The sequence below is a fragment of the Austrofundulus limnaeus genome, unplaced genomic scaffold, assembly GCF_001266775.1.
Source record: "Austrofundulus limnaeus strain Quisiro unplaced genomic scaffold, Austrofundulus_limnaeus-1.0 Scaffold345, whole genome shotgun sequence".
Lineage (NCBI taxonomy): Eukaryota > Metazoa > Chordata > Actinopteri > Cyprinodontiformes > Rivulidae > Austrofundulus > Austrofundulus limnaeus.
In genome coordinates this window covers 517,605-542,458 of record NW_013952747.1, presented here as the reverse complement: position 1 = coordinate 542,458, position 24,854 = coordinate 517,605, and the positions used below count along the sequence as shown (strand labels likewise).

At 39.3% G+C, this 24,854-nt stretch overlaps 1 protein-coding gene across 2 annotated transcripts in view; it reads left to right on the top strand.

Annotated features, from left to right (window-relative positions):
- The window catches only part of LOC106527864 (membrane-associated phosphatidylinositol transfer protein 3), an 88,817-nt gene that overhangs the window by 26,405 nt on the left and 37,558 nt on the right, over positions 1 to 24,854 (top strand). For both annotated transcript variants that reach the window (XM_014022877.1, XM_014022876.1), the window contains exons 4-5: positions 13,810 to 13,880; positions 13,995 to 14,215. In XM_014022877.1, coding sequence (XP_013878331.1) covers positions 13,810 to 13,880; positions 13,995 to 14,215 — 292 coding nt within the window. The remainder of the gene's footprint in view (positions 1 to 13,809; positions 13,881 to 13,994; positions 14,216 to 24,854) is intronic.

Sequence of the window (24,854 nt, the reverse complement as noted above, 5' to 3'; positions counted from 1 at the left end):
TTCCTCTACATTAAAAGTCTAATTTTTGCTTTATAGGCACTTCTTGTCTTTTTAATTGCTGCTCTTCTTTAGCCACTGTAATATAAAATATCCTAAAGTGAAACTCTTTTTTTTTGCTTGAGCTATAATTACACAAATACACAATCTCAAGACTATATCTTGCTTATATTCGTGGCATTTGAACTGTGTGAATTCACTTCAGACACATTATTTGGTTAGAAAGCAGCTGCGCAGACAACCGTAGCCCAAAGGTTGTTGAAAGGTGATCAAACAGACAACTCAGAGAAATGGAAATTACTCACTGCTAGGTAAACATCTGCTCAAAAAACACACATTAAATAATTCAGCTCTCAAATTCATCCACTTCTAAAGAGAAGTCCTGATCCTGCTTATAGCCTAGTTTTTATTTTTCTTTATTTTCCTGATGTGTTGATGTTTGACTAAAAGCTGTTTTGAGAGGTGCAAATTGGGAAAAATGCAAAATAAAAAAATTGTTAGGTTTAATGCACCAAGTAATGTATTGAAGTTCATCCTTCATTTGAAACTCATTAAAAGAGTATAACTGAAATCAGAGTCTGTTTGCACCATTAGAGCAGTGACCTTACTGTGAGTGTCGACTCAGGTTAAAGGCAGGTCAGTTTATTCATGTAGAAATATTTAAAATCTAAAGCAATATTTGCTTTTAATTGCTTGTCACTAAAGGCAAAAAGGTGATAATGTTCTTTCTTTTGTGTGGTGTGTGTGTGTGTGTGTGTGTGTGGGGGTGTGGGTTCTTACAACGTGGGGTATTTTTTTTTACCAAAAAAAAAGGCTGCCTCGTGGGGACCGAAGTGAATCGTGGGGACCAATGCCAGGTCCCCACAGGTCCAAATGCAAATTACGGGTGTGGGGTTAGGTTTAGGACCAAGGTTTAGGTTAGTTTTAGGGTCAGGTAGGTACCTGTGAGGTTAATTTTAGGGTATAGGACCAGGGTTTGGCTATAAAGTTTAAAAAAAAGATTAAAAGTCAATGGAAGGTCCCCACGGGTTCAAGAACAAGCATAGGTGTGTGTGTGTGTGTGTGTGTGTGTGTGTGTGTGTGTGTGTGTGTGTGTGCGCGCGCACGTGCAGTTTGTTGTCTGTAAAATTAGCAATTTCATGAACTACTGGACTTCTTTTAATGAAACTATAAGAAAGTAATTATTTTATGTAAATCTATAACCTAATAACTTTTAGGGTCAACCCCATTCAGGTCAACCACTAAGCTAACGGAAAAAGCTACGACTGAATCTGTTTTAAAGCAGCTTATGGTTTAAAAGTGTATCCCAACATAACCGTGTCACATCAGATAAAGATAATTATTGATTAGTTTGTTTATCTGACCTACTTGAGATAAGGAGCAGGAGAGAAAAGGCTGAATACTGCCAAACTTGTGACATGACCTTTCTTCTATTATCCACAATTTCCTCTTGAGCTGTTGCACTCCTCCTTTCACTCCACATCGTTTTTTTTAGTTCTAATCAATTTGAGGCACGGTGGTATAACAAAAAACTGCTACATGTTACTCATGTAGTTGTTGCTAGTTTACCAAAGAGTGAGTTAGTTGATGCCACCAGCCCTGCTTAACTGAGCCATGAGATGTCGAGCGATTAAAGCTTTTCCTCTGGTTACATCCCCCAGAATGCCGTGCGGTTCATCAAATTTATCAGCATTCTATATTGATCAAGTGTTTATCACAATATACAGTATATTGTTGTTGAACTAATACCCAGCTCTATTTTTAAAGATATTGAACAAATTCTGCTGTGATAACTGAAAGTCATCTTCAACACATTCTCAGAGCTCTAACGTCAACTTCCTCTCGATTTTCAAAGATTTTATTGCTTGCTTTCAAAGTATTAAAAGGTCTCACCCTTCTGTACTTCCAAAAATCACTTCGGTCAACCAGCCAGTTTTTCTTAAATCACGTTCTGAGATCCAAACTAAAATAAAGAGGTGATCAGACTTTTGCAGTTGCTGCTCCGACTCCGTAGAACAGTTTACCTTACCGACCGCTGAGACAGTTAAGACTTTTAAATCTATTTAAGACCCCTCTTATTTCCACGCCGTTTGATCCAATTAGAGCTGCTGTTATGTTGTGTTTCTGTTTTATAGAAGTAACTGACATTGATATAAATCTTGAAAGAGCTCACACAAGGTTGTGCTTTAAGCTAAGCTACAAGGTTTGACCAAAACAGGCATAAAAGACATTCAGCAATATTCATTCAAGGAATACAAGTCCTCTTTTTTTACTTTTGCCTAAGGCCACAAAAAGAAAAACATTAAAAAAGTCACTTGGGGATGTTTTTACCCTCTATATGCACTGGTAGGACATGCAGTTCTTGGTTTCCAGCCTCCGTTGCTTTTAGTTCTGGTTGTTTGTCAAGCTCACAGGTAATGTGTTTAAAGCCATGTCACAAAAAGCCTCCTTTACTCACCGTTCCTCCATTAGAGGCAGATTATGTGCCATTGTCGCTGTTGCTCATCTTTAATACACCAGATGATAGGCCTTCTGAGTGATAGGATAATGAGGATACATTAAATTGGATGTGATGACCTCAGTGTTGGCTGCTGGGCTTTTGAACTTTACTATTTCTTAGCAAACCTCGTCTGTTTTGTAAAACTGAAGGCGAGCGTTGGCGCTAAACCCTGTTTAATGCATTATAAGAGTGGTACTGATTCATTTTTTAGTCAAGTCTTGAGTAGAACAAGTTATGATAAAATGAAAACATACTTTTTGGAAACAAATAAATGCAGTATTAAAAATATTTATGCACACACTTAATTTTAAGCCATGATTTTTTTATTGAATTGAATAATAATAATAAAAAAAACACAACAGCTCGAGATGCAGCTTCATGCACATTTTATAAGCAAAGAAAATCTGCTGCCCCAGGAAGCTTTGAAGCCCAGGGACTGACGCTGAGAATTATATTTGCGCTGCCTTAGTTGTTGTAATTGCGATGACATTCTTCGTTCTCCCGCTCTCTTTGTTGCCAGAAAGTCAAACTTTCTGAAAATAGAAACGCAATCCGATGTGGCGCCGCATACAAATGTGCACCGAGGATTTCTCCCGAGGTTCTGCTTTATTTGGTTTCATCCTGCAGTCTTAAGGGCACGGGAATAATAAAAAAAAACAGAAATTTATCTCTGCAACAGTGACCACAGCAAGAAAAAGGCACCTTGAGCAACAAGCGTCCTAACAAGTGAATATATGCTTTTTATTAAAACGTGTTTGTGGGGCTTGACAGGAAACGAGGGAGCGAGAGAACCGACAAAAGGTCCTCGAGCAGGTTTGAAGTGGAACACAGCTGGCATGTTAATGTCCGAGCTCATCCCAGAGTTAACCCTTCCATCAGGGAGCCTCAGCATAAGTCTGCAGCCTCTCTGAACGCAGTCGCTTTGCTTATAGGTTCAAGAAGCTGTGGGATAAGTGGTCAACAGTCAAACACTATTTCATCTTCTGCATACAAAACCTGTGCTTCACTGTTGCTCCATTACTCTTTTTGTCAAATTTTAACGGCACATATAAAAAATATTGCTGATTGATGTTTACACAGTTGTTATTCTGAATTACTGGCTGCGTTTTATTGACGTACCAATCGTTTTACACCTACGCTGTCCGAGCTAATCACAGTGTTCGTTTACTGCAAGGATATTTTTATTCGGATTTTAAAAGCTCTCATCAGGAAACACTATAGTCACAGCTGAGCTGTCAGTCAGGGTGTCAAGCACAAGCTTTTGATCTCTATCTCTGGAAGCTTTCCTGAGTTTATAGCCCTTCTCCTTCAGCTCTCAGTCAAACCTTCATTTTGTCGCGACAGCTCCTCTGACCGTTCAACCCACAGTCTTCATACATGCCCGCTGCTTTATTATCCTACATTCATTATGCTACAAGCCAGCGGCGTCTCCGAACCTGCTCCCTCTCAGGAGAGGTGACCTTCAGTGATGAAAAGCTCAATAACAGAAGGTATTCCGATAGCTCAGCTGTCCCCTTATTTTCCTCTGAAGTTTCCCTCTTCATCTCTGCACGGCGACGTTCTGTGATCGAACACTCCTGCTCCAGCATCCTTCAGGCTCCTCGGCTGTTCATCATACAAACACTGCATATTTTTTACTTTCATATTGTTCTTTTCAACTTATTCTCACCTTCATTCACTGGGTTTTTACTGAATAATGCAGCTCAACCTAGAATGGCCTCATTATGTAAGTGATTTTTTTTTTTTTTTTTTTTTGGAGGGCGGGAAGAGAGAACTACAGATTCCGCCAAACAAAAATGATTAATTCTGACTTGGCCGCCTCCTTGCTGTGAGCAGCCGAGCTGGCAAAACATGAGCCTATTTGGCAACGTCAGAGGATGCAGACAGTTTGGGAGAGATGACTAAGTAATAAGCCCGGCAAAACAACACAGCAGTTTTTTTTTGTACTTTATCTGGGAACATAACACGTAAGAAAATATAGCGCAGTGAGTGACCCAGTGAGATTTAGATTGAATGGGTGAGCGATTTTTCATTTTTCGTGGCGCACCGTGGTGCTCTGTTCTGCATGCACCTCGTAGCTCTTTCCACAGAAACACGCAGAGAGATAGAAAACATAAATTTAACACTCATCTGTATTCTGCCCATGCGTCCCCAAAGTAAAGTCATTTTTCACACGATGCTTACATAGGCAGCCTCTTGCTTATTTCAATCTCATTAAACTAATGTGTTGTTTTTCTCTTGTAAAACAAACCTGCCGGAGAGTCTTTAAAAGCTGCGAAGACTCAACTAAGTTCTCGTCATTTAAAACAAAAGCAGATCCGAATAAAAAGAGTGCGATGAGGATAAGAAGCAACTGACCTTAAAGAACAAATGCATCATCTGTCATTTTAAAGCTTGTGATTGTGTTCGCTTTTTTGTGTCTGCCTGTGAAAATAGCTTCGGTGCTTTTACTTGCATTCAAGAATTTGTTCACTCTTGCCGTGCAGAATATGTACCAAGAAATCCTGTGTGATCGCACACTGAGGACAGATAATCACACCCAGACAACGCTGTTGCTGCCTGGAGAACCACAGAGAGGGAGGATGGGAGGAGGATGTGAGGGGAGGAGGGAGCATGGAGGGAGGAGGAGGGATGGAAAGCAGAGTCTTTCAGAACGTCACATTACACAAGTTAATGTAGATATCTGCTGCTGATGGTATCTGTGAGTAGAATGGTTAAATCATCCAGCAGTTTGAGGATTGATGGCTTGATTCCAATTTTCTCAGTTTGGAGTTTAAACTAAACCCAGTGTCGCTGTCGTTATTTGGGTTTTTTTCTGTTTTGTAACAGGGTTTAGCTCAGTTTTCATGCTTTCAGTTCATTGTTAGTCTCTTGGCACATAAAACTGTTGGTTTCTTTATTGCCCACTGCTGAAACTCGAAGGTGGGTGATTTTTATATTTACATTTTTGACAGTGGTGCGAGTTTGTGTGTCGAAAATAAAAAAACATCAGAGGATGCAAAGAAGGCCTCAAGCTGGTTGTGGATCATGACGGACAGGAAGTAGATTAATGCTTTTAGACACGAGCTGGAAATTGATCACTCCCGATAAGGTTGCCTGGGAGAGGAGGTCTGATGTTGAAAAACTTAACCCCCCCGACAAACACCAGGTACTCTCACTGATGATATGTCTCAACAGATGTATGCAACATATCCTTATTGTCCTGCTGAGTTTGTTGCTAGATCCTGTGCTCAGTAGGGATGTCCCGTTCCAGATTTTTTGGCTCCTGATACAATCCGATTTTTTTAAAATGATTATTCTTTCCGATACCGATCCGATAGCTTTATAGTTTTATTTCTTTCCAAGTGACAAGGTTGGTAGTATTAAAGCGAGCCCTGCTGTTCCCACAACAAGAAACATCCAGTTTGCAGATTTTGCAAGATGCAGTTTCAGCATCGTTGTTTTCCATTGAAAAGTGTTCCCACATTGTGGACATGGTTGCATACTTGTGTGCGTCTTGACTTCTTAACGGCAGCTGTAAAGCATGATGATGCTGAAAACTGTTGTGAAAACTGGATCGGCCCGATCACATGACTAAATCCGATTCTACCCAATTTTCAAAAAATGGCCATATCTGCCACCGATACCGATACTGAGTATCTGATCGGGACATCCCTAGTGCTCTGCTTTGTCTTTTTGCCTGCTTGTGTTTTAGTCATGATATCCCAGCTCAGTTACTGAAAGATGCTTTTAGATTCCTTATCCTGCCTTTGTGTCCTCTTATCTACTTAACGGCAGTTGCTTGCAAACCTCTCATCTTTGTGTGATTTAAATAGACTCAAAAGATCTGGTGGAATGTGTTTGTGCCATAAGAGCCCTATACAAATGTAGACCAGTTATCACTGATTAGAGGAGTTGATTGGCTGATTGTGTGGTGAGTTTAATGCATCTGCGTGCTGCATAGATGTCATACAGCTGCTGTGGGGACAGCCGTCAACTTATTCTACTTCATTATTTCTCATATGCACCTATTCCCCTATTCACTCCTTTAGAGAAAAATACAAGCTTCTTCTATGCGCTGAAGACAAAAATGTTTGGTATGATAAATTTAAATCTTGGTTTGACAGTGAGTGGCAGTCTGAGAGCCGCCTGTGTCTCTGCACTGTCTCCTCCCATTTCACTTTTTTTTAACTATACGATTTATATGACTTATCTGTAAAGAATTGTTCAAACTGATAGCCTTAATAATACGCAGAAAACTGATGGAGTTCTCAGTTTAATGTTTATTTTCAGATTTACAGACTCAGAGCCTGTCTGTGGCCTTGAGTCTATTCAAAATAGCAGCAAATCACTTGTTCAAACTATGTTTATAGAAACCTTGGTCACACCCACTGGGGGTGGTCCCTCTTACGTCAGCATTGAAAAGCCAGAAATGTAAATACTATGTGTTAACTCTGCTAGAGCAAGACACATATTAAAAAGAGACTTGTTGATACTCTTAAGGCTGTATTCACAGCTGACAGTTGGGTAGACTTGGTTCGATTGGTAACCAAAATTGCAAGATTTGTTTACATTTTCAGCTGGTGCGGTTCACATTCACACTGCACTTTGTCAAAGGAACTACCTGTCCCCCCGTCGCCTGTGGCGGCGCTGCACCAAGACCCACTGAAGGAATCAACACAAAAACCTCAGAAGACACGAATCGCAACTTCCTTCTTCACAAAATGTAAACAAATCATGGAGTGACGTCAGATTTTAGTGGCTGTAGGATTTATTTTTTATCTTCATATTCTTCAACAATGAGCTCAGCGTGAGTGGAAGATGAGGTGGAACCATGGAGAACGTTGTTTTTCCACACAAAGCGGCTGAGGCGGCTCCATGTGAGGCAGCGTTTACCGAACAGGAGTGCGTCCAACTTCACAGCAGTGACGCCCACATTATATAGACATCGAGCGATGTATTTACAAGATATGATTAACTTTATTAAAATTATTACTCAGAATGCCCTGCATTATAGTCCGCTTCCTGCTTTTGGAGAGATCTCTGGCCCGCTAGGAGTTCACACATGCAATGGAACCGCACCAGAGTTTCCTTCAACCGCACCGAAACCTAGGTTTGCAGGTGGACCAGAGTCAGCTTTTTTTGGTCCAAATCAGAGTTCAGTTGTGCATTCACACTTCCCCAAACAAACGGGACTTAGAGTTTGATTAAAGCAGACTAAACAGGGCTGGTGTGAATCTGTCAGTTTCTCTAGAACGTTAGTAAAGAAGTAGTTGTAGCTGCTCCTCGGCGGAGCACTTGAAGTGAAATGTTAACATTGTAGTTCACCTGCTTCTATGCATAAACACGCCCAAAACAAAGTTCTGACCAGTCACACAATAGTCGACACATTCCCCCTGTGAGAAAATTCTGTTTTCACAGAATGGAGCTCAAACGACAAGACAATTATGTAATTTTTGGTAATATGTCAAAGAGAGCCAATTTCTTCCTCACTAAGAACAAATTCAGCTTCAGGCATCAAAATTGCAACTTTTTTCAACTCTGGAGCATTTAATACTTTTTTAATTTGAGCTTTTGTTGCACAATACTATAATATATGTATTATCAGGCACTGATTAATAATTTACGACCTTTCAAGATACATTCGTGAGTAACTGCACTGGATTGCAGGGTTTAGCTTTTATCAATGTTTGAGTGAATGCTTTGGGCAGAGAGTTGTAAATAAAACATCACACCAGTACCGAGAAAACTGAAGAATCTTTCTGCCTGCTGTATACAAAATGTGTTTGTATCTGCTGCTTGTTGCAGAACAGAGGAAACTACAGATAAATGGGAACAGCTTGAGGACGTGCTATGAGTGCACCTGAATCGCTGTCGCTTTATAATGTTATGTTAAATGTCAGGATGCAGTTGTGTGTTGGGTCAGTTTTTGTGCAGTGGAGCTGGTGGCGTCCCCTGAGGTCTCTTTACTACGGGCGACGCAACAGAACTGGATGGAATCTGTGGTGAACAGATGGCTGAGTGTGTTAGTATGCCTGCACTGAGTCAGAGGTCACAGGAAGCTGTTTATCCAGTCAGGAGGCAACAACCCTCCAGATGAGCACCCTAACCTGATGCTACCTAACAAGCCACACAGTGGAGGGACAAGGACGTTTTAACTCATGCATCATGTCTATAAAAGCATCATCCTGGTTTCATATAAGAAATTCAGTGTTGCATCATCAATAGTTGTTTGTTAAGAAGACTAGTCCTCAGCTTACAGTGCATTTATACAAATATATTAACATGCTCCACCTCAGAGGCAGGGGAGGTAATGTTACTTTAAGTCTGGTTTCCAACCTATTTTCCTCAAAGCCCCGCTTTCTTACTTCCAAGCCCAACCGAGCCCCACACAATCCCTCACTACCCCACGTCTCCCAAAGATGCATTTAACCTTTAACTTTTTATTAAAAGAATAAAAGAATAAAGTTAACAGTTACAAACTTTTATTTGGAAAATAAAATAAAATAAGAACTGAGTTATACAGACTTAATTATTAAAATGGACTTATTTTGGTGATTTTATATATGCAAACAATAAATCGATATTTTCACAACCTCTGAGCAGACAAGGTTTTGGGCCTTGTGCTCTCTGGCGCCCCCCCAAGGTTGCTTTAAGTTGCCATGTGCATCATAAGGTCATGTGACTTCATGTGTTTTAAATGCCAGAAATACTTCCTGTTTGCACTCGGTGGCTGTGTCTTAATGCATGGGCCGCATCCTCATGAGTGCGCATTTGTTGGCCGCGTACATCACTGTCCCGCACCGAGTGCTGTCCCAATTCGAAGGCTCCTCCTCATGTGGCCGAGGAATGCGGCCCACAAAATCTCGAAAACCAAGGATGCATCAGAGTATCCTTCCCAGCTGAGGATATCCCAGGATTCAAAGCACCAACAGCAAACTTAACAGAGAAACGAAGACGGTGGAGTTTTTTTTTTGTTGAGTTGGCATAGTTTAGAAATTTATCTGAAGAATTAGTTTTTAAATGTAAGTTTAGCAACTTAGCTGATTTAAACTTAACATAAAACTCACAATTTTACCCAGTTTGTCTTATAACTAGCGTAGCTAAAGTGAAACAGGAAGGGGATCTCTTTAAGAAAGAAAACTCCCTGGTCTTTGTTTATCGAAACAATATTATTTGAACCCTGACTCTTCTTAATCTTTCTCTGATAGTGACTCATACTGTAATAATCTAAAGAAACATCAGATTCTTCTCTACTGTCTCTGTTGTTGGCCATTATCTTAATACTTGGTTACTGTTACTTCATGTGAATATCTTAACAACTGTTCATCTCAGCAGTGTCAAATTATTTTTGCAATACAGTATATTATCAATGTTATTTTTCCAAAAAATGATTTATATTTATTACAAAAATTTGACGTCACAGGCACGATAAGGACCGCTCCAAACTGATGTTCTTGATTCAACATAAATACGCTATATCTACTGTTTTGCCAAAGTACTGTAAAAGAACAGTTTGCTTTAGTATTTTGTAGTTAAACCCACTTATAAATCGTTCACACTTGCTGTGGAATGCACAGCTTTCTGCAAACTGAAGATTTTAAGATAAACATCATTTTACAGCAGAAAGACAATGCAGCTGTTTTCTTTGCCTGTCCACCCAGCAACACAGATAATGTGTTGTGACTCTGCAGCTCTCTAATGAGTTGATTCACACGCCAGCAGCCAGGAAACCTGGAGGTTATTTTGCCATTTTCTAGTCCCAGGGAAGATATAAATCTGCAGCCGGGAAGCCAATCTTATGTTTGATGAATGCAGCCTTTTTGCTTGTTGCTCTCATCCCGCTGCTCTTGTCTTCCTCCCCATCTGCTCATTCAAAAGGTGATAAATGTGGAAGTGTAGTGGAAGTGGTCGAGACTTCAGAGCAGGGAGATTCACGGGGAAATAAACAGAAAGTCTGCATGCTATAGACGAAAAAAACTTTTTTTTTTATCAATCATAGCTACTCTGACCGAATGATTCACAGGATGAATCAATAGTCCATCTTTTAACTCTTGTAGACTTCTTTGTTGAGCCCTTTCATCTTCGCAATCCTTTTTCTGGGGTCAATTTTCTCTTCCTCACACTTGTAGCTTAGTTGTGATGTACATCAGACTATTGTGTGACAACAGACTGATTCACCTGACCGGCCTTTAAGCCAAGGGAAGTGGTGCTGCTGAGCTATGGCACTGTCAGAAAGATTTGTAGGTTAGGTCACTTTTGTTGGGAGAAAATTATAGCAAGTAGAGATTCTCTAAATAGAAAAGCTTTAAGTACAGCGAGCAGTAAATAAATAAAGTAAATAAAGCTTTGAAGTAGATATTGAGTGGCAGGATTCAGACCTCTGAGAGGAGGAGAGTACAAGCATAAGAAATAAAAACAGGGATGCAGACGGATTATGCAGGGGTGAAAACTGACATGGTCCAAACCACAGGAAGGCAGTTTATACCACTGTGCTGCGCCAATAGAAATAACAATTTAGTCAGTTTTCTCCAAATGCCTCACTTGACGTTGGGCTCAGGAGGAGCCCAGCATGTGTGCTGCTTTCACAAATGATAAAGTGACTAAAGCTCTGCTATTTCCTTTCTTACCTGCTAAATGCAGCTGTTTGTTGCAGCCACTGTGGGGTTTTTTTTAGGACGACATCGCTCCTGACCTGCAGAGCTTTTATCCGAACAGTGTTTGCATGAGTGTGTTCAGTCCTGTGACGTCTAGTCCAATCAGTGACAAAAATCAGAAATTGCTTTTTAAAATGTGCCTATCAAACATGATATGACTGAAATAGGGCACACGGACGTAAAACATTATACTTGCAATGATAATGAAGCCGTTAAGTTTAAGTTTTTTTAAACAATTTTTTAAATGAAAAATAATATCAAAGTTCGAAATGCAACTAATCACAAAACAAAACCAGATTTATTTTTCATAGAGAAAATATGGTTTTCAGTAAAACAGAACCCATCTGTTACAGCAGCGTTATTCACTTTTCTGTTCCAGATCTGTATTTTTTTAATTATTATTTTGTATTTTCTTTATCATAACAGATTGTTGCACCTCACTAAAACGTTCCGCATCAGGAGACATGGGAGAGAATCTATTGCTACATTCACTGGATATAACTAACCAAAAACTGGATCTGGATTAATCGCCTTAAATGTCTGTGTTCATTCAATTTACACTGCTGTTTATATTTGCACTAGTCATACTCATTAAAGAAGTTGTAATTTTTATATATATATATTTAGCCTCAAGGCAGCAAAAGCTCACAACAGACAGAATCCAGTGACATTGACAAAAAATACTGAAGGTCACATAGAGTAGGAAGTACAGATGAGAAGGGGAGTGAAGGAAAGAAAAGCCATATTAGGGCTGGGCGATACGGCCTAAAATCAATATCACGATATATTGACCAGTTCACCTCGATAATGATAAATGCACGATAACTCTTACCAAACCCACCACACACGAGTACACAGTGTAGTCATAACACTATACACTGTGTCCATGTTCTTAGTCAAAGTACACAGTTTAGTATTCTCTAATGATGCATTATACAAAAATTTTAACCTGAACCATTTGGACCAAAGCCAGGACACGCTTGAGGGACTATGTTTCTCGGCTGGACTGGGAACACCTTGGGATTCCCCTGGATGAGCTGACCCCAGTGGCTGGGGAGAGGGAAGTCTGGGTCTCTCTGCTTAGGCTGCTGCCCCCGCAACTCGACGCCGGATAAGCGGCAGAAAACAGACGGACGGATGGACATTTTTGGCAAGACTTGAGTCAGATATAGTCATGCAATCATTTAACCATCTTCATAACTTTTCAGTGCAAACACATTATGTATGTATGTCCTATAATTTCGAATTTTAAAATATATACCAAATATGTATTTTGTGCTGCACAAAATAACTTAGCTACATTTTTTATTTGTTAGACTGACTGATTTCTCTATTAAAATAAAAATTTATTTCAAAATGATCTTATATTGCTTTGCTCTGATTGGATAAAGATGTGGGGTTCGTTTGATTTGTAGAAAGCAGCGTCTGTTTAAACGGACTGGGCTGCTTTAGCGAGACCGCAACAGAAAACAAAAAGGTTCTCCGACATGAGCAAATTGCGTCGATCATGAAATTAGCATATCACGATATAATTTATTTTCCCGGGCAAGTTTTTTTTTTACCGGTATTATCGTGAATGATATGATATAGCCCAGCCCTACCATATATCGCACCTGATATCGTCATCACAACAATTACAAATGTTATTGCCATTGCAAGATTTTCTAATACCGTGCAGCCCTACATTGACGTGACTTTGATATTTTACAATGTAAGGACTAAAAACACATAAGTTAATGTAAATATTGATCAAATTATCATATCTGTGGCGACTTATTATGAAACAAAGCAGTTTTTTTTTTTCGTTATAATATTCCTCCTCTATACATGTTTAAGCAAATATATCCTATGGTGTTTGATGAAACTTTTCCTGCTCTCTCTCCTTTCAGTGTTTCAGATTTAAAAAAAAGGAGGAAAACTGCCCTGCATTGATTTCCTGTTACATTGTGACCAAAAATAGTTCTGTGTTCAGAGTCCCTTGTGTGAGCTTTTTCTGTTTCTAGACAAGCAGTGGGGAGGAGGAGGGGTAGTGGGGGTGTAGGGAGGCAGACTGGAAGCTGGGAGTGGAAGAACAGAGCCGGCGGCGAATGAGTCTGCGAGAGCCTCCCATGACGGTCGGTCCCAGACAAGGAGGCCAAATAAACAACGAGCCAGTGAGCGAGGCACAGAGGCGTGCCCCGAGCCTGCAGACGGAAAGCAGAACGAGAGGCCCGAAAGGGCTCAGGAACAAGATGGCACAGCATGCAGAGGCTTCCAGATTGGCTAATGAATTTGACCCGGTTTCTCCGAGGAGCCGGAGCTCACAGAAAGAGGACTCTGTTTTTGTTCGGTTGAAGACAAGTTTGTTCTTCGCTGCATCAGATGAGATGAAATCTATTTACATATGATTGTAGAAGCTGCAGCAGAGAAAACAATCATGCTCCTGCTGCTCTCTGCCTGTACTGACTGAAATGTACCGTTACTCCATTTTGTCCTGGGGGGCTACACAGAGCCACTACACAGTTTGAAACTGGAATAAAGAGACATGAAGAGGCATTATTAATGACTATATTCTCTGATCAATATCCATTTATGCTCCTATTATCGCTGTGTAGCACCTGCAGTGACCCTGAGTTTCCTCCTTTTTTCCTTCCTTCCTGCCACCTTCTGCTCTCATTCTTTACTCTTCTAACACAGAGGGTCTGTGCCAGCTGGGGGGTCCTCGTTGCGCTCCTCAGAGCAGCATTGAAGGGCTGGATGATGCAGAGGTAGGAGTTTGGTAATTTAGCTCACTGTGTGGCCCCACCGCTGTCACAAAACGCCACCTCTGTTCTTCCCTTCCTGCTTTAAAGTGTCTCTCCATCCCACTCCTTTTTTTGTAGAGGAAATGTAAAACCCATGTGCTGCTCCTCGTGGTGCACGGCGGAAACATCCTGGACACAGCGGGCGGAGACCCCAGCACAAAGGCCGGCGACGTGGCCACGCTGGCCTCGGTGTTTGAGAAGGTGACGCGGGCGCATTTCCAGGCAGCGTCGGAGCACGTGATGATCAAGCTGGTGCCGTGTCCCGCCGTTTGCGCCGAAGCCTTCTCCCTGGTGTCCAAGTGAGTGTTATTACCAAAACACAGACTTACACTGACGTCAGTTAATATTGATATTTCAGGGAGCTCATAGTTGAACAAAGACATAAAATACACATTTTATGTATTTATTGATGACCTATTCATTTATCATAGATTGTCTAATAATGGGTAATGGTATGAATGGGTAAATGATGGCAAATATTGTAGTGTAAAGCACTTTCAGTATCTTGTTTGGATAGAAAGGAGCTATATAAGTTCAGTCCATTTACCATTGTACGTGTGGCTCTGCCATAATGCGAAAACAACCTGAACGAATGGCATCTTGTACGTATCTGCTTCACATGGCAAGATTTTAAAATTACTGGTCAGCTTTTAAAACCTGAGAGACCCTAAATGACACAAGTGGAGTGTGGAGTATGGCCACACAGCAAACACAACACACTACTGTCACAGCTCCTCCTCTGATTGGCAGGGGCAGTTTCTCCTGCAAACAGAGGTGGGCCTTGAGTAATGGAAAGAACCTGGGTTCAGGGATATAATCAGTGCTCCACCAGGTAACTTATTGGTTTGTTGTACTTAAATGAATGTTGATAGTTTGTTTGGAGTAGTTTTTCCTCTTGGCTTATTTGTGAGTTGGGTGGGTTGTAGTTTGGCTATTTTTGGTTATATGGAACCTAAATTTGGTTCAGTAGTTATGAGTAATTTGTTGGGTATTGGTTTTGTTTGCCAAACTTTGGTTGAGGGGATGTGTTGGACAGGCCAATATTTTATTTTCTGGAGATGCCACACACAAACTGGTTTCACTCACCAACGTTCAGATGTCAGACGGGAAATCTCTCAAGATCAAACGTGAGTTCAGAGTAAATAAACATGGCTGATGAGGAAGAGGCAATGGTGATAGCTTGTGGACTGTTTTTAACAGAAAGAAAAACAAAAAGACGTCTCGACGTCCACTAGACTTTCTGGTTCTTCATGGCAGCTGTTTTGTCTTCTGCATTTTGGATTTCCATCACCTCGCTTTCTGATTGGCTAAACGTCACATTCAACAGGCTGCATGCTTGTTCGTCCTCGGGGAACGCCACACACGATCGAGCCAAGACAATCCAACATGTTATATCCTTGATTTGTGGTCAGAGCCGTCCCGATAAGGTTATCTTTAGAGCCATCACCATAATCAGAGCGTCTTTAAGATGGTCGGAAGGGAAAAATCTGTTTAAAAGTCGGCACAATTATTTGACCAAGGCATAAACTTTAAGATGGGAAAATAATGTGAAGAAGCAGCTCCTGGAAAGCCTCAATTCATTTTTGTTGATGTGGCGCTCAGTCTGTCTAAACCTGCCCAAATAAATCTTGGTTAAATCCGGTTCTCAGGCGTGATTCTTTTCAAATTTCTGACAGCAATTCAGAAAAGCAAACACAGTTTCTGAATAAGTCAACGTTTTAAAAATGGCAGCACTATAAATATGAGATTTTCATGCTGCTACAATAAGAGGTTGGTCGTAATTCTTAGCATGACCTGGTTTTCAAAAGAAAAAAGACCGAACCTATGTGAGTGGAAAAACAATTATCTTTTTTAACTCACCAACAGCTACATCAAATACTGTAAGTGGGGATAAAACAGTACAAAAAGCCTACAAATATAATTGTGTTGTTACATAAGGATTTATCATCTATTTGGAGAAAAATGCCATAAAATTAAAATTACAGATCTATCAAATGGCTTCATTTCACAACAGGAGTTCAGTGAAAAACAAGTGCCATTATTGTCACTAGATGTCAAAGTTCTCAGGAGTTACTGTAACACTCGAGAGGCGTTGGGAGTTCATGATATGAATTCATGTTGATCTTTCCTACCTTCTCAGACAGTCAGATAATATTTCATTGCAAATGGTTGTTCAGGTCGATTCAATAAAAAGCTTTTGTTCTTTGATCAGCTCTCAGCAGCAACCGGCGCTCCATGATGGGTCTAAATCCCACTCGACAGACACAAACCAACAACAAAAGCTAAAGCACATAAGGTGGTGTTAGTGAGTAAAGGCAGCTTATATTTGTTTAGTTCTGTGCCTGTATGAATATGATCACAGTCAGTCTGCTTTACGTACTCTATTCCCTGCATGAAAGGGAGGCATTTTGTTTGATTTTTGCTCCGTTCTATTGGATTTGTGCACCTAAAATGTGCTAAATTCACCAAAATTGTAATAAAGATGCATGTCTAATTTTATTATTATTATTATTAATAATACTCTATTGTTTTCTTGTTTATGGTTTCTTCTGTACGTTTTAGACATTGAACTCTTTCTGCATACTTTGTGCTATTTTAACCTGTCATACTCAAAATCAAAATGTTTGGTTTGATTGTGAAAAGGATTCAAAAGACTTTTAAAATTGCTACATTTTTTATTTAAGTTTAAGAAATTGTTCCCTTAAATCTTCAGCATAATTGCTCTATTTTGTCTTTATATGGTTCTAGCCTTTAGCTACTGTTTTACTATTTATATAAATATTGTTTTGTTTGGAGCAATGGTTTGGCTAATTTTATCTAAGATATATGGTTTAGCTGTTTTTAGCATTGAACCTCCATTGTGCTATTTTGTGCTTTTAGCTACTGTTCTGCTATTTTTAGCTTTCATCTGCAGATTTGCTTTTAGCTTATCTTTTGCTTTTCTTAAATTCTATTTAGTTTTTCTTATTTAAACTTTAAGTAACAGTTGTGCTATTTCTATAGCTTTTATGTTGTCTCCTTTCTTAGCTTTTAGCAGCTGTTTTACTTTTATGTTATTGTATTATTTGTCTGTATTTTTATTATTTTAGCTGCAGATTTACCATTTATAGCTTTTAGCTACCATGTTGCAAATGGTAGCTTTTTCAACAGTTTTCCTGATTTTAGTTCCGCTTTGCTCATTTTATTAGTTAAGATTTCTTCAACAAACCTGCAGCAAACTCATTAAGCTCTCAGTATTTTCACAGAAAAATAAAAGTTAACAAAAATTACTAAGCTAATTTTCTTAGTTAATAGGCAGCAATAAATATACAGCGTATACTGTTTAACAAAATGTAAACTCTGCAGGCATGGCCGCTTAAAATACGTTAGGTTGACCGTGAAAAAAAAGGTTAATTGAGAAAATACATTGACTAAAGGCTCCTAAACAGACGGTGCAAAGTCAATTAGTATGCTGCAGAAATTTCTCAGCCTTCAAAAGCATGTGGAGTATTAAACTCCTAACCTTTTTGAATACTGATTTTAATTGTCAAAAGGCTGCCGCATGAGTGAAAAGTTAATTTGCATTATATATTTTTCATAGGTCCTGAGGCAACAGTAAAATGTGTAATGATCTGCTTAGTTAATTACCTTCTGTCACTTTGCATCCAGGTGTCATTTCTTGGGTCACTTTGAAAAAGAAAAGGTAATTGATGATTAGCTGTGGCTGCTCAATGATGAACAACAATCAGACGACTTTTCATTCATTAGAAATTAAACACTATATCACACACATGTAAAAAGAGGTAATAACACATCTGTTTAATATTTTGTATTTGTCTTAACTACTGCCTTTTGCAGAGAGCTGCTGAAGCTTTACAAATGATTTCACTTCACATTTTATGTCACATGTCCCAGTGGTCACTTTTTTTTTTTTATCTCTGACAGCCTCAATTAGTTTTCACTGCTCTCCAATTATACGTTGAGGATGTTTTTCTCTGAAATGTCACTAATCGCCGTGGCTGACAGAGCGTGTTTTGAAGTCAAGTCGAGGCTTCTGTCTGGTTTGAGACCAGTTTGATGTTAGCTTGGGAAGCAAGACGAGAGTAACAAAAGCTGAGAGGTGTGACCGCTCCGCAGCTTGACGTCTACTTGGCTTTTTGCACATCCAGATATGAAATATTCAAAACAACAATCTCCCATTGGACTTAAGCAGCTCTGATTCGAGGCTACAGTTTTTATTGTGTGCATGTTAGCACGCATGAAAACATGCATAAAATTAAGTTTAAAAGAGACGTTTCAAATGAAAACAGCATCATGTGGGAAATTGGTTTGTGTTTTTGATTTGGAGTTGATTCTTGCACTTTGCTTTTAGCAAGATTCTGTCAAAATGTTTTGATTTTTTTCCCTCATGAAATGTTACTTTAGTGTAATTATGATCAGTGTTTTCCTTAATATTTTAAAAGGATTCATGCAAGTTTGGCTTTTTCTTCTAAATGCATGTGTACTGTAGTTGACCTAGCTCAGGATTTTTACTCATTTTGTACTCAAACAGATGGTAAACTGCTCAGACCTTGATGTAGAACGGTACTTCAAAATTAAAGGAATCTAATTTTTTATTCATAACACTTTAGGCCTCATTCACACACTATGACAACCTCACTGTGGCATCCAAAAAATCTGAGAAATTATGCATGATTGTCACAAGAGCCTGATGAGGTCTTCAGATGTGTAATAAATAACAATAATAATAATAAGAATAAGAATACCTGATTTATTTGTAGCACTTTTCATTACAAAAAAATCTCATTTAGATCCAAATCTCTTCAACAAAATTAAATACAGATGTAGCTCAAGCAGTTTAGTTTTGATAACTTCTTTTTTTTAAAACACAAAACATGTGAGGTTACAGGTAGGATCGACCCAGGGAACAGGCAAACATCCAGAGCTCAGGAAAGAAAAAGAATTTATTAAACAAAAGAAGGCTGTCGTGGCAGCAAAAACTTACATAATTATTCTCAGGAAGAAAAAAAAAACACCATGAGGAAAACAAGGACACCACACTGGCTGAAGGGAAACAGCACAATGAAGACAAGACAAAGAATATAAAGATGAGTAAATGAGGGACTGATTTGAAACACCTGGGGAGGGAACACAGAGGCAGGTACACACAAGGAAACAGAAACACTAGAATAAAACCAAGGTAACAATAAACAGAGACCATGACAAAAAGAGCTAAAAGCATAAAACACAACCCAATTCTGTGAATCTTGCTAAAAACTGCAGGAATGCTCAAATGTGAGATTTAAGTTAATATTTTAGGAACTTCTTTTTTTACCCACTTTTCAGTGGCCAATTTTTCAGCTACTCCATCAGTCATCATAAACTAAAATTAAGTAAATAAGTCAAACCATTTAAATGAAAAAAAAAACAACTCTGGTGTATATTTACTATACTTCTAATCACTATTTCAATCTTTCTTATTACTTCTCTCTCTGTTTTTCTCTTTGTGTTTTCTCTTCACTTAAAAAAGTCACTGACGATGAAGAAATAAATAAACTAAATAAACTAATATTTGGTTTCGTTTTCTACTGAAGTGACACAAAAAAAGAGAAAAAATCTCCACAATCTCTTCATTCAGTTGAGATTTGTAGAAGGAGACAGCGGTTAATTAGAATTTTACTGGTCGATGAAAACATGAAACGAAACAATCACAAAAATATCAAAACTTTATAGTCTGAAGTGTTCGTTAATTAATTTTTTTGGCAATATCAGTCAAATCAAAACATCTATTATACTTTAAAATATCATGTCAGTCATGTGAAAAACCTTTAGTTTTAGATTAAATATGCCAATGTTACGGTGACGAGGAGAGATGAACCCAAAATCCAGGCGAGGTAAGTTTTAAGAATAATATTTATTATAAAAATAAAGCAAAAAGCTGTCGTGGCAGAAAAAAACAACAAGGACGACAAGGGGACCGTAACTGTAGGTAAAAACCAAACAATGAACCAGTGAGGAAGTGAGAACTGGAGAGGGGAAATTGCAAACAGCTGGAGGGAGAGTTAATTAGAGAGTGAAGACAGGTGAGGATGGTTAGCTGAACAGGTAAATAGCAGAGAACAGACTGAGGAGAATGTGTGACAACAATGAGGAAACACAAGAAGGAAAATAACACAGACTGACAAGAACACACATCCTCACAGCCAACTTATGAGAAAAAACTAATCTTCACCATATTGCTAATAAAAGGTTAAATATTTGACCAATTTTTTTTGGCATTACAATATGTACACACCTAAAAGAGGCTTCTAGTTGTTTTGTTTTTTTTCCGTCTTCAATGCAGATGTCTCCAAACCTTTTAGAAGTTGGCATAAGTTGTCTAAAACTGACCTTTCCAGGTTATTATTTAGACTTATTTTTAACTTAATGAACAGAAAAGATTCCGACTCCCGTCTCACTTGGTTTGTCCTCCAAGCCAGTGGTTTTGAAATCATAACATTTGTTTCGGGGTTGGATGAAAACACTGAGGCAGCGAAGTCCACAAAATATTTGTTACACGCTTGGATCGAACTACCAGACAGAAATATGTAATTCTAACAAGGAGAACCTGTGTCGGCCTTAAGGCAGTGATTCCTTTGACATTTTCCTTTTATTTGTTCGTTAATGAAGAATTCAAAGTCTTTGAATGAAAACATTTCTGCTATTTCCTTTTTAGTTTGTCATGTTTGTGGTTTTTTTTTTTTTTTGTATTTATTCAGCCGAACTGTTTCACATTTCCACGGCTCAGCAAGAACTCATTACATTTAAATAAGCAAAAATAATTAAAATCATGCAAAGGGATTGTGTTCATTTTCATGATTTGTCAGTTTAATTTAACATGACAATAAATACAGCAATAATTACATTTTTTAAAAATCTTCAAACACGTTTTTGATACGAGGTAACGAGTTGAAATCCAAACACTTATTACAGAAACAACCCCGCTGCAAGGACAGACCTCTTATGATCGTTTCTAAACAGCTGATTAAAAATCTCCTGACAACAAGGAGATTTAAACATTGTTTGAACCCCCCCGGTTTAATTAAACAAAAGACTACATTCCTCTCCAGATGGCTCCTGATCTTGTACAAACTCTCACAATATGTGCAGTCAGTAGGCATTCATACACGCCCACTCTCACTCTTTTGTTGGTTAACACCGCATGCTCTAATGACAGTGTTGGACTTGTGGGTGTGCGCAGACTCGTTTATTTGAATGCCAGCGTAAACACGGGAGCAGCAGACGGCCGCTGGGAGACGAATCGTGGCTGTGTGGATAATTCGCTCTCGGTCTGGGTAACACTTTCGCTGAAAAATCACACCTCTGAGAGAATGTGGCAAAACCTCTTAGCGCCTCGGAGGCAAACCTCCGCGCAAACAGACCTTGGACTTCTTCCTGGGTAATTCTGATGTATTGTTGGTCTCGTTAGACGGAACGAACTCGTCTTGCTTCTTGGGTTGTCCTTGATGCTGCGCTTGGGGAAGGCCTCGTGTGCCCAGAGGGACACAGTAAGGAGCTCATTATTACGGTATCTGTCTGCTGATACGAGCTCACCGGTGCTGGCTGTCAGCTGTAGGTGTCAGAAGACACGTGTGTGTGGTCTGTGAGCACACTGGCACAAACACATCCCACACAGAAAACGTCGGGACAGAGCAATCAATGGGCCTCATGCAAGAACATGTTCGTGTTCTTATCCTAAATTTCTCTTACTTTTGTTCATACAAAGGGTTCGTACGAACATGTCACGTCAGATTCAACAAACTCTTCTATCTTCAGGAAAAGTGTGTAAATGAGCGTAAATTCCTCCTGTTTGTATCCAGCTGCTCGTGCACGCGAGAGGAGATTAGCRTAATTACCACCCCAAAAACACCATATAAGGCTATGTTTCCTGCCTCAGATACAAGGAAGTGTCCATTCATGAAAAATGACAGCGAAAACTAAAAAGAAAAACTTTACGAGTTCAGAGATTGAAGTCCGTCTGTCAGAGATCCAGAAAAGAAAATCTGTCATTTTTAGCAGGTCAGCTGTGGAATAAAAAGAGCTGCTAAAAGTATAAACAACTGTGTTAAATCATTTTCATTTATTCAGAAGCCGCAGCGCTGCACACCGTACCCCGCGCGCTCGTGGTCTCCAGTGGTCTCAGTTGCGGTTCTGAAATAAGCCTTTTAAAATGTTTTCAAAATAAGTCTGGCACTTTGAAGAAAACCCAGGACTCGCTGGAGGGATTGTGTACCCCCTCTGGTCTGGGAACGTCTCGGAGTCCCCCAGGACGAGCTGGAAGGTGTCGCTGGAGAGACGGATGTCTGGGTCTCTCTGCTGCCCCCGCACCCGATCCCGGATAAGCGGCAGAAAACGGCCGGACGGACAATTTATATTGTTAGTCTAAATTATTAAATTTAAAATTATAACTCTAATTCAAGAAGAATAGCCTATTGTCAACATAATTATGGAGTGTGATTTATTTTCAACTCAAAATATCTTCAAACTAACTAAATATAAAGTTATTAATGAAGAAAACCGTCTGGATAACAGCAGACTGACTGCTCGTAAAATATACGACAGGTCTGGACCACTCGTGAATTTTGTTCGTATCTGAAAAAAAAATCTTAGAATACGAAAACATTGGTGAATGCCACAAATTCTCCTAAATCACTCGTACGCACAACTTAAGAACAAATCTGTGCGTACGAACGGTTCTTGCATGAGGCCCAATGTGTCCAATTAATAGCAGCGTCTGTTTGATTTCCTGTTGCTGTCGCAGCTGGAGGAGAAGGAAACATTTCATTTAAGAAGAACTCCAGGACAACGTGATGCAGCCTCCCTCATTTTATCCCAGTTTTATATTCAGAGAGTCTGGTCACCGGTGGCTGCCTCCCTGAGCTGAGGTCAGGGGGCTCATTATTCTGGACACTGAAGGCTGGGGGGCATGCCACTGCTTATTTACAGGGCCTTGAATTAAAAAAAAGTCTCAGCAAATGCTGCTGCTGGTCATGCTAATTGCTCACAAATCGTGCGATGCCAAGCCAGCCATTACGGAGGATGAGAGGTGAGGGACAATTAAGAAGAAATCAAACAGATTTGTTTCTCGGTTTGTCGTTGTAAGGCAAGGAGAGGGAGAGAGAGAGAGGGTGGCATAAAAGATTAAATCTCAGGGTTATGCTGCATGAGATGAGACTAATTCTAGCTTTAATCTGCTTTATCTTCCTCCCGTTGTTAACGGAGCTCTTCATCCTCCCCATTCCATGAAACTTGGAGGGAAGACGTCAGAACACGTCTCTCTATAGGGAAAGACATTATAATTACTCTTCATTTAGTTGACAGGAACAAGGTTGACATTGAGGGAATGTTCTTGAAAAATTACCGTTCTGGGCAGGAAGAGCTCAAAGATAAAAATCTTAGTTGACCTGATGGGTTCAGACCCTCATAAATCTGCAAATTATTTTTTTTCTTGATGTTTTCAAGCACATAAAACGGCTTTATTAGAATAAACGTGTGCAGAGAGAGCAAGGTAAAGGATCATCCCGCTTCAGCAAGTTATTCATTTATTTAAATTATGCAAACTCTGCTGCTGTTGAGAGATATCTTGATGTGTTTTGTGTTAGAAACAATCCAACTTTTTCGAGTTCTTCTATATTTTGATTTATGGCAGGTTTTTTTTATTACATTTTGACTAATTAAAGAATCTACAGGTGTTCTGCAACATAAACTCCAGATTGTAAAACCCCATCTGTGGCAGATTTGCTCTGTAAGAGTTGATTGCTTTAATGCCATGCCTACGACCTCACCGCTCCCCAGCATGTGAGGAAATAGTATTTAAGGGTTTTAAGAATGATTATAATCATTAAATGCAGATGGATACTGGATGGTTGGATGGAGCAAAAACCTCGTTTTTAAAATTCACGAATTTTCTCCAAAACTGCAATCATACGTAAAACTGAGCAAGAGTTTAGCTCGTTCGCGCGAGATCTTTTCCTGCACTTTTGAATGGAGAAAGGTGGCGACTCCTGTGGTGAATGACGCGTACAAGCGCTTGCATAATCAAGCAATTATGAAATGCAAATGATCAGCGTCTCACCTGACATTTGTCGAGCTTTGCAGCAGGTGTTAAACCCGATCGCTGTCCAGTGGCTTGTTAGCTTGACTCAGTAAAGGAGTCGTGTTTTGAATTATAATTCATCTCTTCATTTTTTTGTTGGGATTGTTAAACAAGTGTGTTTTAAGGGACTTTATGAAAGCAGCAGCTGTTAACAAGCCTCTAATAAGATCAAGCCACAGAGGCACGTAGCTGGGATGCTGGGATTTCTCAGTTCTCAGCTCTAAAACTTAATCAATAAGCAGCTAATAAACAAGTTACTGTGGGTTAAAATGCAACATAACCCAATAGTTTATTATTATTATTATTTTTTGTTTGTTGCACCGCTGACATCTCTGTTCTTGAAAAGGCAGAAAATACTATTTTAAGCAGTAGGTTTGGTTGAAGGAACAAAACTGTTCTTATGCAAATAACTGCATGAAGTTCATACACTTCATTCTGGGAGGTAAACAAGCAGAGCATCCTCAGGAGGAATGCCTTCTTCTTGTTCATTAAGGGTAATTAGTGCAGTTGAAAACATGTAGGAGAGAAACAAGACACAGACTCACTCTGTGTAGAACATGTGAAATATGTTTAACAGTTAAACATTAACTCTATAAATCAGACATTAGAGCAGTGTTTCCCAAAGTTGGGGTCGGGACCCAAAGTGGGGTCCCGAAACATCAAGGTGGGGTCCTGAAAAGATTTTCTGAATTAATTATATTTTTGCCTTATTTGTTACAAAGGAGTGAGGTTAGTATATTCAAAATGGATGAATGTAGTATAAAAATATTGTTACTATGCCCATGTTTTGTTGACCTGATACAAATGTTTATCATCCAAAAATA